Here is a 21,675-nt window from a genome sequence, read left to right on the forward strand (position 1 = left end):
CTGGTTGTGTGAAAACGTTGAGGGGAATTGACGCTGGTCCCAGGAGAGCATGGGATGGATCGCTTATCAGGTTCCGAAAGGTCAGCCTTGTTGAGTTGGCTAAGGAGCAGTGCTTCAGCAATATCGCCTCTGCCCAAATGGAAGGTTTTTCTCCCTTCTGCGGCTTCGTGGCTTAATGCTGGCCTGTTGCATTGAGTAGAAGCCTCCTTCTCAACAACACAAACAACAACAAAAACTATCCCACGGCTCAATTGGCCAAACTGGAAGGAGGAACGAGCGGCGATTCCGTAGCCCTTAGCTACTCTTCCATGACATGAGTTGGCTTCCTTGTGTAGGGCAGTTGCGAAGAGACTTGATCAGGGCAGACGTGGGTGCGAGCCGTGCGGCAACAGGTTTCCTGCACCACGGCAAACAAAGAAAGGAGGAATCAAAACATGGCTTCCCAGGGGAAATTAGCCACCAGCAAGGGACCTCCGAGAGGGCTGTGGGGATTAATTTGACGTTGGGTAGAAGTGCAGGACTCAGAGGGGACCCCACCGTTGCCCCAATTTAAGCAGCGGCAGCTTCGGAGGATGTTATTTTGGAAGGAGAATTATTAGCACCAGGAACGTCATTTCTTCTTCTGAAGGGAGGTCCGCCGGGAACGGGAGGAGACGCTTCTAGTTTGCCTCCTCCAATTTTATCTGCCCTGCCAGGTAAAACCCTAACTAGGTGAGCTAATTCTACTGTACCGTAAAGCTACATTTCAGAATCTTGCAAGAATGACAACACAAATCTCTCGGCATCCTTTTGTTACAGCTTGAGAAGTTAGGGAGGGTCCTTCTGAGTGTCTTTCTCCTCCCATTAGGAAGTTGGAGGACGGGGCTATGCTTCCTCTTATCTGTCCATTCCCCATGCAGCATCTTTTCCCTCCTGCCCCCAAGGTCATTCACACATTCCATTGCACCAAACTCTCACTTCATTCCACTTGGGACCGAGATTGGGGGGGGGGGGGGCTGGGAGGAGCTGCTAGCTGGAGACCAGAACTCTTCTCTAGCTGTTCCTGCTTTGCATTGCCATGGATTTGTCGAGGCAGTTCCCCGGCGTTCCTCAACCTTAACAACTTCAAGAAGATTGAGTGGACTTCAGCATGCTGGCAGGAGACTCTGGGAGTTGAAGTCCACGCCTCTTGAAAGTTGGCGAGGCTGAGAAAGATTGCACTTATCTTATCCACCTTGAACTGGCTAGTTAGAAACCACCTCTGTGTAAAGGAGAGGAAATCTTGCAAATTCTGTTTGGTTGTGTTCCGATTCCTTTTTGCTGGGCAAGTGTAAGGCTATTAAGATACAACAATCCAGAACTTTGTTTATCTGGCCAGCATTCTTGGGGATTAGTGGGAATGTGTGTGAGGAGCTGGAAGAGGCCAGAGGCTGCTTAATCGGCACTACGGACTCTTAACCAGCAGTGGGATTCAGCCGGTTCGCGCCAGTTCGGCAGAACCAGTAGCTAATTTTTTTGTTGCCCAGGCCCAGAATGGACTTCCGGAAGTGGCCTCCACACAGAGAACCGGTTGTTCACCTGTTTGAATCCCACCCCTGTGCTTAACAGTCCTCAAATACTTAAGGATCCCCACCTCTGTTTAGCCTGAGGTATTTGTAGCCTTCCAGGACTAAGTGAAATTCATCTGAATGGTTGTGTAGAGAAATACTTCGTTGTGTATAGCGGTGCAAACTCAGAAGCTCATTCCCCTCTTCCCTTGCCCGCCCCTTTTCTCTGTGCCAGGGACCGAGTGTGCCAATGAGATAGACGAATGCCAAGACCTGCCTTGTGAAAATGGAGGGATCTGCGAAGACAGCATGGCCGACTACATCTGCCATTGCACCCGCAACCCAGATGGCACAGCCTGGGGTGGGAAGAACTGCTCTGTGGAGCTCACCGGCTGCGAGACTCACAACTGCCAAAATGGGGCTTTGTGCGTCCCCACCTTCCAATCGGAGGTCCATGGCTATCTGTGCCAGTGTCCTCCTGGATTTTATGGGCCCACCTGCTCCACGCCAACCACCTTCTCACTCACAGACAATGGCTATCTCTTAATCAACGCCTCCACAGATGGTAAGAACACAAGTGGTCATGGAGCCAGCGTGGCTCTCCGGTTCCGGACCACCCTTCTCAATGGCCTCCTTTTCTACCGAGGCCACCAAACGGAGCATCTGCTTCTGGAACTCTACGCTGGCCTTCTACAGGTGACGCTCTCGACCCAGGAGGTCAACGTCTCTTTCACCCTGGAGGCACCAGCGGTCAATGATGGCCACTGGCACAAAGCAGAAGTCTCTCTGAAAGAGGCTCTTGAGTTCAAACTGTGGCATGAAGCTTGCCAAGGAGGCCTCTGCCTCTTCAGCCATCCCCTTGGCGAGACCAACCCTGTTACTCTTTTGCCCTCCTTTCTGAATATATATGTTGGAGGAGTTGAGGAGACGTTAATGATCAACTGCACAGGACACTTCACTGGCTGCCTGGAGGACTTGCAGATTGACTCCAAGATACTCTTACCCGAGGAGGTAGAAGGGCTACAGCTTCCTGGGTTTCAACTGGGTTGTGAGAGAACGGAGTGGTGTCAATCTCAGCCTTGTTCCCACGGTGGCCAGTGTGTTGACTTCTGGACGGACTTCCATTGCCACTGTTCTCGGCCTTATGAAGGCCACACTTGCTCCTATGGTGAGTAGCCTGACGGGGCTCCCGTTGTTTTTCTCGAGAGAGCAGGAAGTTGGGTAAGAAATAAAAATAATATTTTCAGAAACAACGTTAGGAGCTGCTGGTGGGCAGGGAATTCATCTGCTTGGTTTTGGTAGAACAACAGGAATGTGTTTGGGGTTCTTATCCAAGATGAGGGAAGACAGAGAGAAGGAAGTGCTACAGTCGTCAAATGGCCTCATGTAACAGAATTGGAGGGACGCGGTGGCTCAGTGGGTTAGGACGCTGAGCTTGTCGATCTGAAGGTCGGCAGTTTGGCGGGTCGAATCCCGAGTGCCGCATAACAGAGTGAGCGCCTGTTACTCATCCCAGCTTCTGCCAACCTAGCAGTTTGAAAGCACGTAAAAAATGCAAGTAGAAAAATAGGGACCACTACGGTGGGAAGGTAACAGCGTTCCGTGCGCCTTTGGCGTCTAGTCATGCCAGCCACGTGACCACGGAGATGTCCTCGGACAAGCGCTGGCTCTTTGGCTTTGAAACGGAGATGAGCACTGGCCCCTAGAGTCGGAAATGACTAGCACGCATGTGCGGGGGAACCTTTACCTTTTACCTTTAACAGAATTGGAAGGGAGCTTGGAGGTCTTCTAGTCCAACTCCCTGCTCAGGCAGGAAACTCTGTACCATGTCAGACAAATGGTTGTCCAGTGTCTTCTTGAAGACCTCCAGTGATGGAGCACCCACAACCTCTGGAGGCAAGCCCTTCCACTGGTTGATTGTTCTCACTGATAGGAAGTTTCTCCTTAATTCCAGGTTGGTGAGTTTCCATCCATTGCTTCTTGTCTTGCCTTCAGTTGCTTTGGAGAATAGCTTGACTCCCACTTCTTTGGGGCAGCCCCTCAGATATTGGAAGACTGCTATCATGTCACCCCTAGTTCTAAACTAGACACACTCAATTCCTGCAACCGTTCTTCATACCTTTTAGCCTTCAGCCCCCTAAATGTAGAGATTATACCAGACATTCATAGAGCCCAGAACTCCTTGGTCTTCTGAAATACTGTCACCCCAGCAGAAGACATTCTGAAAGCCCCCCAAAAGATGTGATGGCTGAACCCGTAGCAGTTTCCGAGGAATTTGGTTTTCTTGGCTTGGAACTAGGAAGCTTTTCTCTCTCTCTTTTCCAGAGTCTCCTGCAGCAACCTTTGGCCAGGAGAATTCTTCTAGCTTTGCCACCTTTGAGGTTCCCGACAGACTCGGGCCAAATTTTAACCTCTCCTTTTTTATCTGGACACGGAAGGCCAGCGGCCTCATATTCCAGATCGGCAAGGGAAGTGATGTTTTCCTTACAGTATACTTGAAGGACGGGAAGCTCCAGATCGAGGCACCTTCTGCTGCCTCACTGGGATCTTCTGGAAATCTGGCCGATGGCACCAGGCACTTTGTGGTGCTCTCCTTCCAGGAAGGCCATGCTCGGGCCAGCCTGTTAAACAGAGAAGAAGACCTGGGAGATCTGGCCGTCAGCCTTCTTGCCGCTAATCTTGAGGTTCACGTGGGCGGGCTTCCCCCCCAAGAAAACCTGGACCCCTGGGGAGGATCTTTTAAAGGCTGCCTGCAGGATATCCAACTCAACCACCGCCAGATGCAGTTTTTCTCTCCTCCAGAGAATGGCAGCCTTCCACAGGACGTGTATGTGGGGCGAAACCAGAACGTGGTTCCAGAATGCCTCTCAGATAATGCCTGCAAGGTAAGGACCAACCAGGCTTCAGGAAGCCTCGGGGGGTGGTGGTGTGGCAGCTTCTGCTATAATCTGGTTTGGAGATGATGGGCCAACTCTGATGAGACTAGCCTAGATGCTGCTAGAGATATAGCATTTCCTTGCTGTGTTCTTACTTCTCATGCGGCCAAAAGGAGAAAGATCTGGAGAACAAGACTAAGGAAAGCCAGCAAGGTGAGGTATGGATTTTCTCTTTATCTTCAACATGTCCATTGATGTCCCCAAGCTGTGTTTATAAAAAAAAAGCATCTCCAGCTACAAGGAAGCACCTTCTCTGCATGCCTTGTGGTCTTTCAACCTTGCCATGGGATGGATCTATGGGACAAGAGCAACATTTCTCAAACTTGGCAAAATTCCGGGAGTTGAAGTCCACACATCTTCAAAGTCTGTAGAGATTCTCAGTCCCCCAGGACCCGGTTGTCCCAAGAGGCAACTGGACTTTCTGGTTTTTCTTTGACGACGTTTCACTTCTCATCCAAGAAGCTTCTTCAGCTCTGACTGGATGGTGGGGAATGGAAGGATTTAAATATTCCTTACATACTCCCGCATGGATTTCCAGAAAACATTGCAGATTGCAGGAACCGTTTGCGCTTCAGTTTGCGATTCAGACAACCCAGACTCTTCCCCAACAGGGAAGGGACCCAGGGCAGAAAACATCCTGCAGCCAAGAAGGCTCCACACCCATTTGCACCAGACCCTGAAGACGCCTCCAAGTGGCCTCAATGACTCTCTGAAAGAATGCAAATGACCAGCGGTCTGCAAGGAGTATAAATCCTTCCATTCCCCACCATCCAGTCAGAGCTGAAGAAGCTCCTTGGATGAGAAGCGAAACGTCTTCAAAGAACGCCACGGAAGTCCGGTTGCCTCATGAAAAAGAAGCTCTGGGACACACATCTTCAAGTTACCAAAGCTGAGAAAAACTAGGCTAGAGGCACCAGAAATGGGAATTATAATGGCTGAGGTTCTGAATTCTATTGCCTGGATCAAGTTTTGTGCAATGTGCATGGGGTGGGGGTGGTTTGATGGTGTTTCTTGTCTACAGCACCCCTGGTTGGAACACTGAGAGAGGTTTACTCAGGTTGAGTCCAATCCTCCAATCCTCCTACCTCGTTCAATAATTAATCAGACCTCACCTGACACCTCACCTGACACTCAGCCTTGGTGGAGCAGTGGGCTAATGCCTCCTTAAGTAACACCAGCTGCCTGCAATTAGTGCAGGTTCGAGTCCCACCAGGCTCAAGGTTGACTCAGCCTTCCATCCTTCCGAGGTAGGTAAAATGAGGACCCAGATTGTTGGGGGCAATTAAGCTGACTTTGTAATAATGCCGCTTGGGGTGTGTGTGTGAAAGCCCTAATAAGCAGGCATATACATAGAATGAAGGCTACTGCTAAGCTTGTAAGCCGCCCTGAGTCTTCGAAGAAGGGCGGGATATAAATGGAATTAAAATAAAAATAAATAAAAATAAAAAACATCTTTTGCTGGAAGGTTAGTCTTCCAAGACTGCAAGTCTTGTGGAGAAAAGGACCATGAAAGCGTGGTGCCTCACCAATGTTCAAAATTCTGTGTGGCGCAGAGGAGTCAAAAGAGAGAAAACTGGATAGTTGTTAGTGGTGGGTAGGCACATATAGAAATTAAATCTGGGTGTACCAAGAAGTACAAAGAAGATGGTAGATAGGTAGTTATACCGAAATTCCATATCCACTATCAGCTCCGGAACCCATTTTCCTTAATCATTTAACCCAGGGGTCCCCAAACTGGACAACTTTTATGATTAGTGGACTTCAACTCCCGGAATTCCTCAGCTAGCCACTCTGGCTGTGGAATCTCGGGGGTTGATGTCCACAAATTGTAAAGTTGCCAAGGTTGGAGAGCCCAGATTTAATCCGCTGGCACTCAACTGCACGCTCCGTTTCATTTCCAGAGAGAAAACAGGCACCCCCTTTCTCTCCTGATCGTGTTTCTTTTATCTTTCAGTCTTCTCCTTGCCTCAACAGTGGTCTCTGCACTGTCACCTGGAATGACTTTAACTGCAGTTGCCCACCCAACTTTACTGGGAAATGTTGTGAGGAGAAAGTCTGGTGCCAAAGTGATTTGTGTCCCCCGCCTACCACTTGTGTGGATGTCCCTTCTGGTTATATTTGTAAGTGTTCCTCTAGGAATTGCAGGCCACTGCAGAAATGTCCTTTTTTTTTAAAAAAAAAAGGGGGGGTCACACAGAATCTGGAGACCCTTTCCTTCTGCTCTCAACCTAGTACAAATCTGTGGTAGATCCCATTACACCCAGCCTGCTAAATTCTTTAAAAAGATGGCTTGGAGAATTACCATCCACGTCATGGGATCAGCCACAAATCCTGAACATTCTTCTTTGTAAGCCTCTGTACAGTCCGTTTTCCACTCCAGGAGAGCTCCTGTTAGGAAATTCTTGAATTTAAATTACATTTAAGCAAGAGCTTTTCCATCTCTCTCTCTCTCTCTTCTCTCTCTTCTCTCTCTTCTCTCCTCTCTCCCTTCTCTTTTTCTCCTCTCCTCTCCTTTCTCCTCTCCTCTCTCTCTTCTCTCCTCTCTCCCTTCTCTTTTTCTCCTCTCCTCTCTCTCCTCTCCTCTCTCTTCTCTCTCTCTCTCTCCTCTCTCCTCTCTCTCTCTCTCTTTTCTCTCTCTCCTCTCTCTCTCTCCCCTCTCTTCTCTCTCCTCTCTACCTTCTCTTTTTCTCCTCTCCTCTCCTCTCTCTCCTCTCCTCTCTCTCCTCTCCTCTCTCTCCTCTCTCTCTCTCTCCTCTCCTCTCTTCTCTCTCCTCTCTCTTTTCTCTCTCTCCTCTCTCTCTCCTCTCTCTCTCTCCTCTCTCCTCTCTCCCTTCTTTTTCTCCTCTCCTCTCCTCTCCTCTCTCTCCTCTCCTCTCTCTTCTCTCTCTCTCTCCTCTCCTCTCTCTTCTCTCTCCTCTCTCTCTCCTCCTCTCTTCTCTCTCCCCTCTCTCTCTTTTCTCTCTCTCCTCTCTGTCTCCTCTCTCTCTCTTCTCTCTCTTCTCTTTTTCTCCTCTCCTCTCCTCTCCTCTCTCTCCTCTCCTCTCTCTTCTCTCTCTCTCTCCTCTCCTCTCTCTTCTCTCTTCTCTCTCCTCTCTCTCTCTCTTTTCTCTCTCTCCTCTCTCTCTCCTCCTCTCTTCTCTCTCCCCTCTCTCTCTTTTCTCTCTCTCCTCTCTGTCTCCTCTCTCTCTCTTCTCTCTCTTCTCTTTTTCTCCTCTCCTCTCCTCTCTCTCCTCTCCTCTCTCTTCTCTCTCTCTCTCTCCTCTCCTCTCTCTTCTCTCTCTCTCTCCTCTCTGAAAAGAATCTCAGGAGATTTGATTCGTGTCCACTTGTTAGTTCTCTTTTGGCCATCAAGGAACTTTCATTTTTGTTACACCTGATGTTTCCTCTGATTGATTTCTCTTCTCAATGAGCTCGGCTTATATATCTGGGTCAGCGTAGTATTTCCCTCATTCTGATGGCCTTAGACAGGTCTTTAACTTGAGTGTTTATCTTCCTTGAACTTCCTGGGAGAGATGATTGAGGCGCTCCTTGGTGTCTCCATTGGACAATCTTCCACTCTTGACCTTTCGATTACCATTTCATCTTGCAGGTCTGGCCAATGCCACGTTTGATGAGCGTGATGCAGTTGAATTCACAGCAAACATGTCTATCACCAAAGCTCTTCACGGCCTCCGCCTGGACTTCAGAACGCGGGACAACGACGCGGTCTTGATACAAGCCGTAGAGGAAGTAGATTCTCTTCTGGTGGCCATTCAAAACTCTTCGCTCCTGGTTGAAATCCGGAGTGGGAATGGAGTCGAGGGGGTAAACTTTCTCAGGCCGATGCCCATCTCTGATGGCTCCTGGCACACCCTCTTCTTGACCATGGAAGAGCCCTTGGCCTCTTCATCAAGGTGGCACCTCCAACTGGATGATTCCACCAATACAACTCTGTTGGGAAACGCGGGCAGCCTGGATTTCTTAAAAAGCAACACATTGATTGTCTTGGCTGAAAACTTCACAGGTTGCCTTGGACATGTAGACATTGGGGGGCTGTTTTTGCCCCTGGCCAGCCACCCTCTTTACCCACAGCCAGAACAATTTGTGCAGGTGACCAGCAAGCCCATCCTTCTGGGCTGCCAAGGAGCAGACATCTGCTCTTCCAATCCCTGTCGTCATGCAGGCTCCTGCTTAGACCTCTTCAATGCCTTCAGTTGTGCCTGCCAGCCTGGGTGGGAAGGGCCACTGTGTGAGACCAACACGGATGACTGCAAATCCAGCCCGTGTCTTCACGGGGAGTGTGTGGACCAAGTGGGAGACTTCCAATGCACCTGTCATAAGGGTTTCATTGGGAAGCGTTGCCACATCAATGTAGATGACTGTGTGAGGCATCAGTGCCAGAACGGAGGGATATGCGTGGATGAAGTCTACAGCTACACCTGCAAATGCCCGCCGGAATACTCTGGCCCTCTGTGCGAGTAAGTCTGTAGGAAGTGTGGCTGGTAAGAATAAGAATTCTGGAGATGTTTTTTTCTCGCTCTTTCTTGGAGTTGGGACACAGCCCAAGGTGTAGGGGCTATAGGAATCTCGCCCCAATTTTCCTTTCCAACCAGATGCCTCAAACATGCTTTTCCAAAAGGCAGCTGGACTTTCCTAGTTCTTTTCCTTAAAAACGTTTCGCTTTGAGTTCAAGACGTTCATCCAAGAAATTCTTCATCCAAGAACTGAAGAAGCTTCTTGGATGAGGAGCAAAATTTCAAGGAAAAGGTCCAGCTGCCTTTTGGAAAAAGCACCTTTGATTGGGATGATTGAGAATCTCCATAGAGTTAGACCGATTTTCCAACCAGACCATAAGGAAGCTACTTCATCTCAGTCTTAACCTCTGAACAGTGCAGGAGGACAATCACCTTGCTGACTACATAAATCAGGGGTCTTCAAACTTGGCCCTTTTATGACTCGTGGACTTCAACTCCCAGAGTTCCTCAACCAGCATGTCTGGCTGAGGAATTCTGGTAGTTGAAGTCCACGAGTCATAAAAGTTTGAAGACCTCTGACATAAATAGTGGGACACCAGAGGCGAGGACAGTGAGCTTGACGTACACACAGAGTGCTTACTACCATCTCAAAACCTGGGTTTGGTGTGCAGGAGACTTCTTGGAATAGCAATCTCTCTTTGCACATTCAGAGAGAACATAGGACTGGTGGAAGCTGGTGATGGGAAAGGTCTTTGTCCACAAACAGGTCATATGGGCTGAAGGGCTGAACCCAGTTCAGCAGCTTCTAGCTGTCTTCCGGAGTTCCCCAGGAAGACCTTTCCTTTAACCTTTTAAAAGGTAAAGGTAAAGGTTCCCCTGCACATGCGTGCTAGTTGTTTCCAACTCTAGGGGCTGGTGCTCATCTCCGTTTCAAAGCCGAGGAGCCAGCGCTTGTCCGAGGACGTCTCCATGGTCATGTGATCAGCATGACTAGATGCCAAAGGCGCACAGAACGCTGTTACCTTCCCACCGTAGTAGTCCCTATTTTTCCACTTGCATTTTTACGTGCTTTTGAACTGCTAGGTTGGCAGAAGCTGGGACAAGTAACAGGCGCTCACTCTGTTACGCGGCACTCGGGATTTGACCCGCCAAACTGCCGACCTTCTGATCGACAAGCTCAGTGTCCTAACCCACTGAGCCACCGCGTCCCTTTTACCTCCTTTCAATTAGTAGCTGCTGGCATTAGAAGACCTGACCAGGATCGCGACCACCAGCCAGGGTAAAACCAATTGTCCCATGGGCTCACCAAAGAGTTTTCTGGAAGAAGCCATTTCCTGAAGTCCTTAAAAAGCTCCATTTCCTATTCTCTCCCCTATCAGACTGGAAGTCTGCAGATGCAACTTGATAAGTCAACTTCTTGAAGAACACCTATAAATGTTTGGTTTCTAAATCAAGATTCTTCTTTTTCTTTTTCTTTTTAATCCCAGGTGGCCCTTCCCCCCTGAACAATGTGGCAAGAACTTCACCTGTTTGAACGGTGGAAAATGTATGAGTGGCCCCTGGGGAGCCAACTGCAGCTGCAAGACCGGCTACACAGGGAAGAAGTACGATGACAGTTTTGGCTCTCCATCTTCCCCAATTTTCCAGGATTAACTCTGTCATGGTTCCATTCTTCAAAGAACCTCGAGGCATTGTTTACCTTAAGGAGTCTTTAATCAAAAGAGCATAGCTTCCGCACGTACATGTTGAAGGCAAAATCTGGATTCCCCTCCTCTAAGCACACAGTATCAAAGCGCAGTTCCTCCCTCTAATTAACCGTCATAAATCACATTCTCCAATTAGTTTGAATTGTAAGCTTTCCCTCCTGTTAAACAACCCGGCCAAATTCTTATCTTCTCTTATTTCAAAACAGCCTTGAGAGACATTCTTCCTACTCCCCCCAGCATCAACTAATTCTAACTCTAAAAGTAACACACAAGTTTTAAAGAAGCAAAGCTGCCTGTCCACATGTTGTCAAAGCAAGAATATCTGACGTTTAGCAGCGTTGACAAACTCTTTAAAACCCGCTTTGTCTCTTTGATCCTCACCCTGTTCCTCATTTCTTTTGAGGCGGTGTGGCTGATTCCTATCTCGTTTTATTTCCAGGTGTCAGATCAACATCAGTGACTGTGACCCCAACCCTTGCAAAAACGGGGGGACGTGTCAGCACTCCACGAATCGGTTCTGGTGTATCTGCGGTGCCAACTACGGTGGAGAATATTGCGATGTTAGTGTAAGGGAGCTTCTCTCTTTTTGTACCAGAAAAATGGGTTGGGTTTCCCCACTACACTTCACTCAGGAAAGGAGTTACAATCTTTCCCAAGATTAACGCATTCCTCCTTACCCTCAGTGCTCGGATGGAGGAAAGTCAACTTTCCATCCAACGTTTGCTACGCAGACAAGTTCTTGACCTATCATCAAGTCTGGTACAGGTAGTCCTTGACTTACGACCACAACTGAGCCCAAAATTTCTGTGGTTAAATGAGACAAGTGTTAAGTGAGTTTTGCCTTGTTTTACAACCTTTCTTGCCGCAGTTGTTAAGTGAATCACCGCAGTTGATAAGTTAGTAACATGGTTGTTAAGTGAATGCAGCTTCCCCATTCTTTGCTTGGCAGAAAGTCACAGAAGAGGATCTTGTGACCCCAGGCAATGGTCACAAGTACAAGTCAGGGGCAGAGCATCTGAATTTTTATCACGTGATCATGGGGATGCCACAAAGGTCGTAAGGGTGAAAAACAGTCATAAGTCACTTTTTTCGGTGCTGCTGTAACTTTGAATGGTCATTAAATGAACTTATAAGCCGAGGACTACCTCTAGCTTCATGCTGGAAGCTTTGTGGTCTTCAAAATGTTTTAGGGGACATGGGGAAAAGAGAGTTTGAAAGATTAGGGCCTGAGGACTATCGGAAGATCTGAAAAGAGCTGTGGAGGTGACACAAAAAAACACAGTGAGGCAATGTCTATGGAGATTCTCCGTCATCCAGATCATGGTTGTCCCAAAGGTACTTTTTTCATGAGGCAACTGGACTTTCTTGTTTTTCTTTGAAGACGTTTCGCTTCTCATCCAAGGAGCTTCTTCAGCTCTGACTGTATGGTGGGGAATGGAAGGATTTATACTCCTTGCAGACAGCTGGTCATTTGCATTCTTTTAGAGAGTCCTTGAGGCCACCTGGAGGTTTATCTGTGTCCTCAGGGTCTGTCCACATTCTGGACAGAGAGGACCGTTTGAAAGAGGGGTCAAAGAGGCCACCTAGGTCAAAACTGAACAGCCCTCTCTCAACAGAGGGGGAGGGATACAAGATCATCTATCTTCAGTCTACCACACTGTCCTTTCAGCAGTTCCAAGAAGGCTCCACACCCATTTGCACCACTCAGGTGACCCTGAGGACACAGATAAATCTCCAGGTGGCCTCAATGCCTCTCTTAAAAAATGCAAGTGACCAGCTGTCTGCAAGGAGTATAAATCCTTCCCTTCCGCACCATCCAGTCGGAGCCGAAGAAGCTTCTTGGATGAGAAGCGAAACGTCTTCAAAGAAAAACAAGTCCAATTGCCTCCTGAAAAAGCACCTTTGGGACAAGAAGGCAATTTTCCAAGCTGCTGGACTGGGTCCTTGCGCAAAAGGGCTCTTTAATGCAGTGATCCTGCTCGGGTATAGATTGTCCCAGATCCGTGTACTTTTTTTGAGGCACAGCTCAAAATCCACTTCTTATCTACTTAGACTTCTCCCTGTCCTGGTTTCTATCTGAGTGTTAGGCTGGCAGGTGTCTCCACCCTGGTATTTTTAGCACGGCTTATGCCAGCCTCACATGGCTTGGTGAGGAAGCTCGGCCAGGAGGAGAGAATTTCTGCAGCTGTATGTTGAGGTGCTTTAGGTCAGAGTTCCCCAACCTTTTGGGCACCAGGGAACGGTTCCGTGGAGAGAGGTTTTCCCATGGACCGGAGAGTGTGTGGTTTTGTGTGCTGGCTGCATCTCACAGATGGAGATTTGCTTGTTTGTGCAGACCAGTTATTGGCATGCCACGGACCGGTACTGCTCCACGGACCGGAGGTCAGGGACCCCTGCTTTAGGTAGCCCATGAGGGAACTTGGACAGACTTCTAGGAGTCCCTCAATGGCTCCAGTGACTCATGGTTGTGTGAACTGGCGAAATTGTCTCTCCAAGTTGCCGAGTTCCTCCGCTCTCCTTTCCTTAGTTCAGCCTCCCAACTTCTAAAGCCTGCAAAGAACTCTTGTGTTATCTCTGTGGCTTTTGGTGGTAGATGAATTCTCTTTATATGTATTGATGCCTCTTTAGGGACAGGATGGTATGTTGGATTTGATCTGGATTTACAGATAGCCCTCAACTTGCAACAGTTAATTTGCTGACCGTTCAAAGTTACAATGGCAGCGGGAAAAGTGACTTACAGCAGCATCCCTGGGGCCACGTGATCAGACTTCAGATGGTTGGCAATTGGTTCATATTCTGGATGGTGGTCGTGTCCCCGGATCACGGGATCCCCTTTTGTGACCTTCTGACGAGCATTCCCTGAATAACCATGTCACTAACTCAACGACTGCAGCGATTCACTTAGAACAACTGTGGCAAGGCTGCAAAATGGGGCAAAATTCACTTAACAGCCGTTAATTTTGAGCGCAGTGGTGAGTTGAAGACTAACTGTATTTGTTTATTGAGTTCATTTGCTGCCTGTCTTGCAACAAGATGACTCTTAACTCTTTACGAGGAAGACTTGTTGAAGGCTCCCGTGATTTGCTCTTGGTTCATCTGGGGTGGGGGCCTCACGTGACTTCCCCCTCATTCTCCCCTTCAAGGACCTCCGAGTGATGTTTATCCAGACTCACCTTCTCCTTGTTGATTTCTCTGGCAGAGAGGGAGTTTCCCAGGCCCTGCATTCTCATTCCCCTTGGTTGAGGTGGCAGTGCCGGTCGTCTGCAGCTCCTTGTTTCTCCTCATCATCATCTTTGTCCTGATGGTCCTCACTGCCCGGAAGAGGCGCCAGTCCGAGGGAACCTACAGCCCGAGCCAACAGGAAGTGGCCGGAGCTCGCCTGGAGATGGACAGTGTGCTCAAAGTCCCACCAGAAGAACGTTTAATATAAGCAACAAGGGGACTTCATAAAGTTGGCACTTGGGAGTGTGAGCAGAGATCTCCTTGGCTCCTTCCAAAAGACCAGGAAGGCAGTGGAGTTGCACACCCATTGAGTGCCTGCCCACCTGTGCATCTGGGACCCGTGAGGACCGTTGCATCTGCCTTGTGGGCTCCTCTCTGCCAGCGGCAGCAGCTGGCCTCTCAATCCTACCACACCTGTCCACTCCCATGCCTCGGAGGTGCTGTTCCAACCCAACAGGCTGCCGCGGCAAGTCGCTGTGAGAAGGACAATCATCCACAGACTTCTGAGCATCATCCAACCTACAAGAGATTCAGTATGGAAGCCCTGCCTCGCTCCTCGGTGTGGTTTAAAGGTGGCTGTCTTTGTGATGGCCTCCAGGGTGGGTTACAAAGCGATCATATCGGGTTGTAGGACATCCTCACAGGTCCTGCTTGTGCGTTGTGATGGTTCTGCTTTTGGCCTGGGAGGAAGGATTCAGAGGCCTCATTCCTAGAGGCAGGGATAGGACTTCCTAAATTGTCAGGATTGGCTAAAACAAGAAGGCCCGACAAAGACACAACAGCTGGGCAAATGCACTTCCTCCCTTTTGACATCTGAAGCCTATTATTAGATGGGTGCATTGCCTATAGGACTGCTCTAAGGGGACTTGCTAACAGTGCTCCCATGACCAAGTTATGGACAAGGCTTACAAGGAATGTCTCCAGTGCTGTTCCAAATGGTCAAGAACATCCTGACCTATCCTGGTGGTCAGCCTTGAGGCCATGTCAGTAGGTCCATGCTTCTTGGAGCAGTTGGAACTACTCAGCTGCTTCTCACCACATCTGACATCTCAGGTGTGGCCATAAAGAAATGGACTACTTGAGAAGCCAACAGATGAAGCCACCAAGAGACCACAGGGTATCATCTGAGATGCTGAACGTCAATGCTGCCTCTGATGAGCTGAAGGCCAGTTGATAGGAGTTATGTCCAAACTCTGTGCCCCAGCTACTGTAGTGACCAATGTCCTCTGGGCCGTGCCTGCAGCCGTACCAGTTGGCCAGAAGCTCAGAACTGTAGGACTTTGGTGTTGCGTAACAATCCACCATGGATGAATGTAAACTAGCTGAGAGAATACGAAGGAAAAAGCTCCAGGACTGGGTGAAGTGTGTTGTTTTGGACTGTGAAAGGCTGGGCAGCTCATTGTGGGGAACTCAACACAAACTGCACGCTGTTCATTAGTCACACAGCAGCTGCGAGACAGAAGAGGTGAGCAACAAAAATTGCTTAACCTCAATAACACACCACAAAAAGTCCAAAATCCTCTTCCTCTCCCACAGAACAAATATTACCTTATCATTACCCCTGTTGGAAGAGAGTCAAGTACCTACAATCTCTGTGACCTCCTCTCCACACATTCAGGTACAATACAGCATCCTAAAGTGCCTTGTAAACAAACCACTTGAAACGGCATTAACTGAAGACCTCTCAGCTTCACTTCACCTCACCCTTCAGTTATAATTTTCGATACACATAGCAATGATTCCACTCCAAGAACACAAGAGCCATCTTCTCTCAGCGGAAGTTCAGGTTTCTATGCTAAAATGTAGTGGATAGAAGCTTAATTCTTGCTAACAAAGACTCCTCCGTAGCGCAGGTTGACATATAAGCCCTTTAGCTGTTCCCTCCTTCCTCCTTGATGCATCCAGAGGGCATCCAAGGAGCTATGGAAACATGTGGTGGCACCTCTGCTCTCTCTTCTTCTCCTGTCCTCCATGAAGCAACCACAGAATCCTGATTGGAGAAAGTACACTTCGTGCTATACAGTGAACCAGACATTTGAATGTGTGGCTAACTATGGCTTAACAACTGTGGGCACGTTAGTGCCATGACTATGAAGAACAGGGAGAAATATTTTCAGACACACTACGTACTCGCTAAAATTTAAACCTGGCTTAGACAGGGGAGGTGGTGGATTCCTACAGCTGGCTGCAAAAGGAGGAAGCTGTTGGGTTCCTCCTGATGTCGTGTTGTGGGATCACTGTTGAGAATATTTCAGATGTACAAATCCAAAGGAAATTGTTTCCGCAAGAGGCCAGTGTGGTATTTCAACCCCTATCTCAGACATAGATGCATGAGTGTTAGTTGTAGTTAATTACAATTCATCAAGAAAAAAAGAAAGTAAGTACGGGCTGAAAAAAAATGTGCCATCAGATTGGTTTCTCCCCACCAGTCACAAAACAATTCCCTCTGTATGGTGAGCACAGGAGAGAAGAAACATATCTTTCTTCTCCCAAAGACAGGAAAAGTCAAGAGAGAAGGAAGAAAAGTAGGGCCAACTTTGTTGACCTTGTACTTTGCAAGGCTCCTTGTTCATTACTCCATTTCCCCTGGAAGACCTCAGAGGTGTCCATTCAGAAGGTATCTCACAATCTGGGTAACGCAGACAAAGGAGCTGCCTAACTAGGTCATGCCTCCCTAACTTTGAGGGGGGGGGAAATCCTTCCCATTTGCCAACCAGCCAATGCATCAGCAACAACAGCTTGACCAACTTTCTTTTGAAACGCCTGGGGGATCGTTGATGGAAAATTGAGGGCAAGGAACCAAATTCAGCAGATCATCTCTGACTGGAGATCCTCCAGCCTTTCTTGGTAATGACTCAACCCTCCTAAAAGAGGTTTACCTAGGACTAGAATGGCTACAAATTTCAAGGCATCAAGATTTATTGCAAATTTAGATGTGGGTCTGAGTCAGTCAGAATAGAGCTGGAAGGGGCCTCGGAGGTCTTCTAGTCCAACCCCCTCCTCAAGCAGGAGACCCTATACCATTTCAGACAAACGGTTGTCCAATCTCTTCTTAAAAACCTGCAGTGATGGAGCACCCACAACTTCTGGTGGCAGGCTGTCCCACTGGTTAATTGTCCTCACTGTCAGGAAGTTTCTCCTTAAATCCAGGTTGCTTCTCTCCTTGGTTAGTTTCCATCCGTTGCTTCTTGTCCTGCTTTCCGGTGTTTTGGAAAATCAGTTTTCCTCTTAGCTTTACCGTCACTTGATTCACTCCTTGCAACACACTGATTCCTTGGGTTAGACGTATTCCGAAGGCTAGTCGTTACGCCAAAGGGCTTCAATTTAATTTCCCGTCACGCCACACCAAACGTTTGCCCTCTTTTTCAAAGAAATAGCCATTCTTCCCTCTACTTGCTGTAAGCCCCATTAGATCCACCAGCGATGAAATCCTTTGGCCATTTTATTTATTTATTTTGTTTTGTTTTCTAATGCGAGCTTACTTTTGATATTTAAATTTGGGGGGTTTATTTTTTCACGAAACGTTTGCCGCGGATGGAGCATCTGTTTACGTACACGTAGGAAACCCAGTCCTGGTAATCCCGGTTGTAAATTAAAAACGTACACAGAAAAATTATCTGGGCTCTTTATCTTCAAGCAAGCCGACCTGGTAAGAGGTGTCCAAGAGTCCAAAATGGAAGGTAAGCCAAACTGCCTCATGAAAAAAGAGAAACGGGCTTATCAGAATAGTTTTATTTATCCAAAAGGATGGGGTTGGTGGTGGTCATGAAAGACTTTACTAGACAGAAGATGTTCAGATGTCAACCTAATCTTCACTGTCTTCTCTCTCTGAGCTGCTGCATTGATGGTTTACACGTTCTAATTGTACCTATGAGATTATGGGTTGTTCCAGCAAACAGCTGCCCACCCCCCATATTTAAATCTCTGCCATATTCTACGGCAGCAGAGTGTTCACACTTTGTTCTAATTGCACCTTTGTGGACAGAACATGAAGTTAGACTGATGTCTTTGGAGATTCTCAGTCAATCAGGTCACGGTTGTCCTAAAGGTGCTTTTTCAGGAGGCATCTGGACGTTTCTTTGAAGACCTTTTGCTTCCCATCCAAGAAGCTTCTTCAGCACTGACAGAAGGGTGGGGAACGGAAGGATTTATACTCCTCGCAGACAGCTGGTCATTTGCATAGAGAAGCGAGTCTTCAAAGAAAAGCAAGGAAGTCCAGTTGCCTCCTGAAAAAGCACCTTTGAGACAAGGTAGACCAGGGGTCTTCAAACGTGGCCCTTTGATGACCTGTGGACTTCAACTCCCAGAATTCCTCAGCCAGGCACACGAGCCTGGCTGAGGAATTCTGGGAGTTGAAGTCCACAGGTCATCAAAGGGCCACGTTTGAAGACCCCTGAGTTGGACTGATCTAACACCAGCCCAGCCCAGCCCAGATGGTCATTCCCAGACACAGCCTGAAGATCGGTACTCTATTCCCACTCCCTATACCAAACTTTTAAGAAGCAAAGCAACACTCGCCTGTTGGATGGACTTTTAACTATTTTACTATCCAGAAGTAGGCAATATCAAAAACACACCTTTCCCTTCCCCCAGCCAAAGTGATCCTACAAAACACAGAAAGGGCCTTGTGAAATGCAACGGTTTTGGACAGAGGCGTGATGATCCCAGCAGAACGTCTGGAGGTGTCCCCTGACAATCCAGGTTTTGGCGGAATCAACCCCGTTCTTGGAATCTACAGGCTTAGACGTTGTGGAGATGGAAGCCAAAATAACTCTCCAGCTGGTAGGAAAACTTCAAAAGGGTTCTAGAAACGGAAATTGAAACCCATTGGAAAGAAAAAAGAGATGGCGCTTGAAGAGGGACACCTTGCGGTTTTGTATGCAGTGAGTTCTTGTGGACGTAGACAACTGGCTAGCCTAATTTCCACACAACAGTGATGAAAATAACAACAAACTGCCCAGGACTTTTTTTTAAAAAAAAAAACAAAACAAAAACCCTTCCCTCCCCCCCCCCCCGCCGCCACAAATTTAAGTGAGGAAAAGAAACAGAGGCAGGTGTGCCAAGAGGTCCTTGAGCAGATCTGAATTCTGAGGCATGGTGGACCTTCCATCTTCCAAAACAGCCTGGAGGGGAAACTTGATCTTCAGCAGGAGTTGAGAAAGAAGACCAAGCAGGCAGAAGTCTTCTGCCTTCCAGCTTATGAAGCCCAAAGGCAATTAGTCCACAATCAGGGGTGAAAGTCATTTTGTCTATCACCACCGTCCTTTCACCACCCCCACCCCCTCTGTTCCATCAGATTGACGCTGCTGTCCAACAAGACCTTTCATTCTAGACTAGGATGGACACTCGTCCTCCTCCCATCAGGCTTGAGGAAGGAGACTGCCGAGTAACACTTTTGTAACTACACAATATACGTGTTTGTGTAACAGTTGCACAGTTATAGAAGGGTTTGAGGACGCCACGATCAACGAGCCTTGCTCTAAAAAAGTAACGACTGCTGGTAGTGCTAATGTGGTCGATAGCCGTGAAGACGTGGTGCGTGTCGTTGCTTCCCTGAAAAGTGGTGCGGTGCTACCACAATGGACGCTAAACCTGGGGTGTGAAAAAGGGGTTGCTCTGTCAAGGGGACTGTTGGGCGCAGAGAATGGAGGGACCAGGAAGGGAATCCAAGGACAGCACGGGGCCTTGAACCCGTGCAGCTCACGGTAGTTTGGAGAAGGTACAAAAATAATAGTAATAATAATAACTGACAAGGTTCAGATCATGATCAACGTGGCTTGGGGTTGGGCATCCGGGCTGAAAATGTGATCTGGTATGGAAGCAATTGCTCACGCTGGGAATGTGACAGGCTCATGATGAAGGGGGATGCAAGGTTGGCCAAGAAGAGACCAGGGATTGACCTCATCAATTATCTTGAGGAAAAGTCAAAGGAACGTCAAGGAGCCCAGATCACCTTTCCAATGATGGGGGTGGGCGAAAAGGTGAAAAGGGGGTGTGTGTCTCCTTGCTCCTATTCAGGGCTTAGCCAGGCCCCCCTCCTAGCAGGTAGGAAGCCATGCCAGCCCGTTGACCCTTCTTTGCTTGGGGAAATACTCACTGTTATATTAACCCAACACCCAGTAGTCCAGGACGCCATTGAGCTACGGGGCTCACTCAAATGTTTCCCATTGCCTTCTTAACTGCTCAACTTTACCGGGCATGACGGACACTTCCTGCTTGGTTTTGTTTAACAAGTCTTCAAAGGGGTCTTTAGTCGGCTGACTCTTAGACGGGCACAAGGCCGCGTCCCCAACCTTGGTCTTGGGGGGAACCAGTGGGAGGTTGCTAGGCCTCGCAGCCAGCCTTATCTTGGCCGCAGAATGAGTAAGAGGCAGTGTCCGGATCTTAGAAGGGCCACAGGGACACGGGACGCCACCCTGGGAAAGAGACTGAGCTGCTGGCGGCGGGGCTGAGGGAGACTTGGCAAAGAGGTTGGGCATGGAGAGGGCCAGAGGGTTGGGGGGCGGCCTCTGCAGCTGGAAGAAGCTGGAGTTGGAGGTGATGTAGCTGGAACTGTAAGCGTGGCCCAGCGAGGGGGCAAATGGGCCGCTAGGGGGCCTGACCACGGTGAGCGGCAGAGGCGTTGGCGCGGCCTGGACGAAGGGGTTGAGCGAGGGCTGCCCAAAGGGCGTCACAGAGGGAGGGTATCCCAGCAGTTGGCGAAACGGGGCTGACGTAGAAGGCATGAGGTCTTCTCCCGTGGGTGGGAAGCTGCCGGCAGGGCTGGGAGAGGAGGACCCCAGCTGGCTTCTGGAGCTTGACGGAACTTCTCCTGACTTCAGTGGGTCAAGAAGAGCAAGGAGGGAGTCGCTGTCTCCACTTGTGCCCTCTGCATTGACCTTGACGGGCTGGAGCATGTCTCCTTCAGTGACGGCACCGGACGAAAGCTGGACTTGGTGAGGAGCAAAACCAGCCAGTTGCCGATCCAGAGAGACGTTTCTGGCTGCAAAGGGCTCCTGCAGGAGCTCCGAGGCCAGGTCGCCAGGCCCTGCAAGGCCAGGGGCAGCTTCTGGGGGTGCCTGCTGCTTGGAAAGCCGGGGCGGAGGGGGCGGTGGGACGATGCCCAGCTCTGGCGTCTTCCTTCCCTGCGGTCGCGGGATGGTGATATTCTCTTGGGCAGCAGGGGAGCTTCCAACTTCCTTCTTGGGAACATCCAGGATGGCGTCTCTGCTCTGAGGTCTCCTTGGGACGGGAGGCACGTTTCTCAGCAGCCTCTCTGGAGACTTGGGGGAGAACTTTGTGGAAAGGGCCATGTCGTCATGGCCCCAGAACTGCTTATAAGGGTGAAAAAGCTTTATCCCTGGGGTGGTCCAGCTCTTTTCCGCAAAACCGAGATCCATCCGCTGTCGGAAAAGAGAAAAATCATGGTTATCTTTCTCCAAACGTCTATGGAGATTCTCAGTCATCCAGGTCGTAGTTGAATGAATGAATGAATGAATCAATGAATGAACGAACCTTTACTGTCAAAGTACAACCATGTATACATTGAGTTATCCCCAAGGTGCTTTTTTTACGAGGCAACTGGACTTCCTTGTTTTCCTTCAACGACGTTTCGCTTCTCATCCGACTGGATGGTGGGGAATGGAAGGATTTATACTCCCTGCAGTTCCAAGAAGGCTCCACACCAGTTTGCACCACTTAGGTGACCCTGAGGACACTGATAAAACCTCCAGGTGGCCTCAAGGACTCTCTGAAAGAAGGCAAACCACCAGCCGTCTGCAAGGAGTATAAATCCTTCCATTCCGCACCATCCAGTCGGAGCTGAAGAAGCTTCTTGGAGGAGAAGCGAAAC

General features: G+C 48.9%; 2 protein-coding genes across 2 annotated transcripts in view; one reads left to right on the forward strand and one right to left on the reverse strand.

The window, feature by feature from the left end:
• CRB2 (crumbs cell polarity complex component 2) overlaps nucleotides 1-14,169 on the forward strand; it is a gene marked incomplete at its 5' end in the record, with an annotated part of 33,743 nt that extends 19,574 nt beyond the window's left edge. Inside the window, 7 exons of the mRNA XM_081339476.1 lie at nucleotides 1,762-2,694; nucleotides 3,852-4,411; nucleotides 6,417-6,582; nucleotides 8,052-8,919; nucleotides 10,404-10,520; nucleotides 11,062-11,188; nucleotides 13,822-14,169. Coding sequence (XP_081195602.1) covers nucleotides 1,762-2,694; nucleotides 3,852-4,411; nucleotides 6,417-6,582; nucleotides 8,052-8,919; nucleotides 10,404-10,520; nucleotides 11,062-11,188; nucleotides 13,822-14,052 — 3,002 coding nt within the window. The 3' untranslated portion in view covers nucleotides 14,053-14,169. The remainder of the gene's footprint in view (nucleotides 1-1,761; nucleotides 2,695-3,851; nucleotides 4,412-6,416; nucleotides 6,583-8,051; nucleotides 8,920-10,403; nucleotides 10,521-11,061; nucleotides 11,189-13,821) is intronic.
• Nucleotides 14,170-18,365: 4,196 nt separating this feature from the next.
• DENND1A (DENN domain containing 1A) overlaps nucleotides 18,366-21,675 on the reverse strand; it is a gene marked incomplete at its 5' end in the record, with an annotated part of 212,348 nt that continues 209,038 nt past the window's right edge. The window contains one exon of the mRNA XM_081339477.1: nucleotides 18,366-21,226. Within this exon, the coding sequence (XP_081195603.1) occupies nucleotides 19,994-21,226 (1,233 nt within the window). The 3' untranslated portion in view covers nucleotides 18,366-19,993. The remainder of the gene's footprint in view (nucleotides 21,227-21,675) is intronic.

Source organism: Vipera berus (genome assembly GCF_964194415.1).
Source record: "Vipera berus genome assembly, chromosome: 15".
In the NCBI taxonomy this organism is placed as follows: Eukaryota; Metazoa; Chordata; class Lepidosauria; order Squamata; family Viperidae; genus Vipera; species Vipera berus.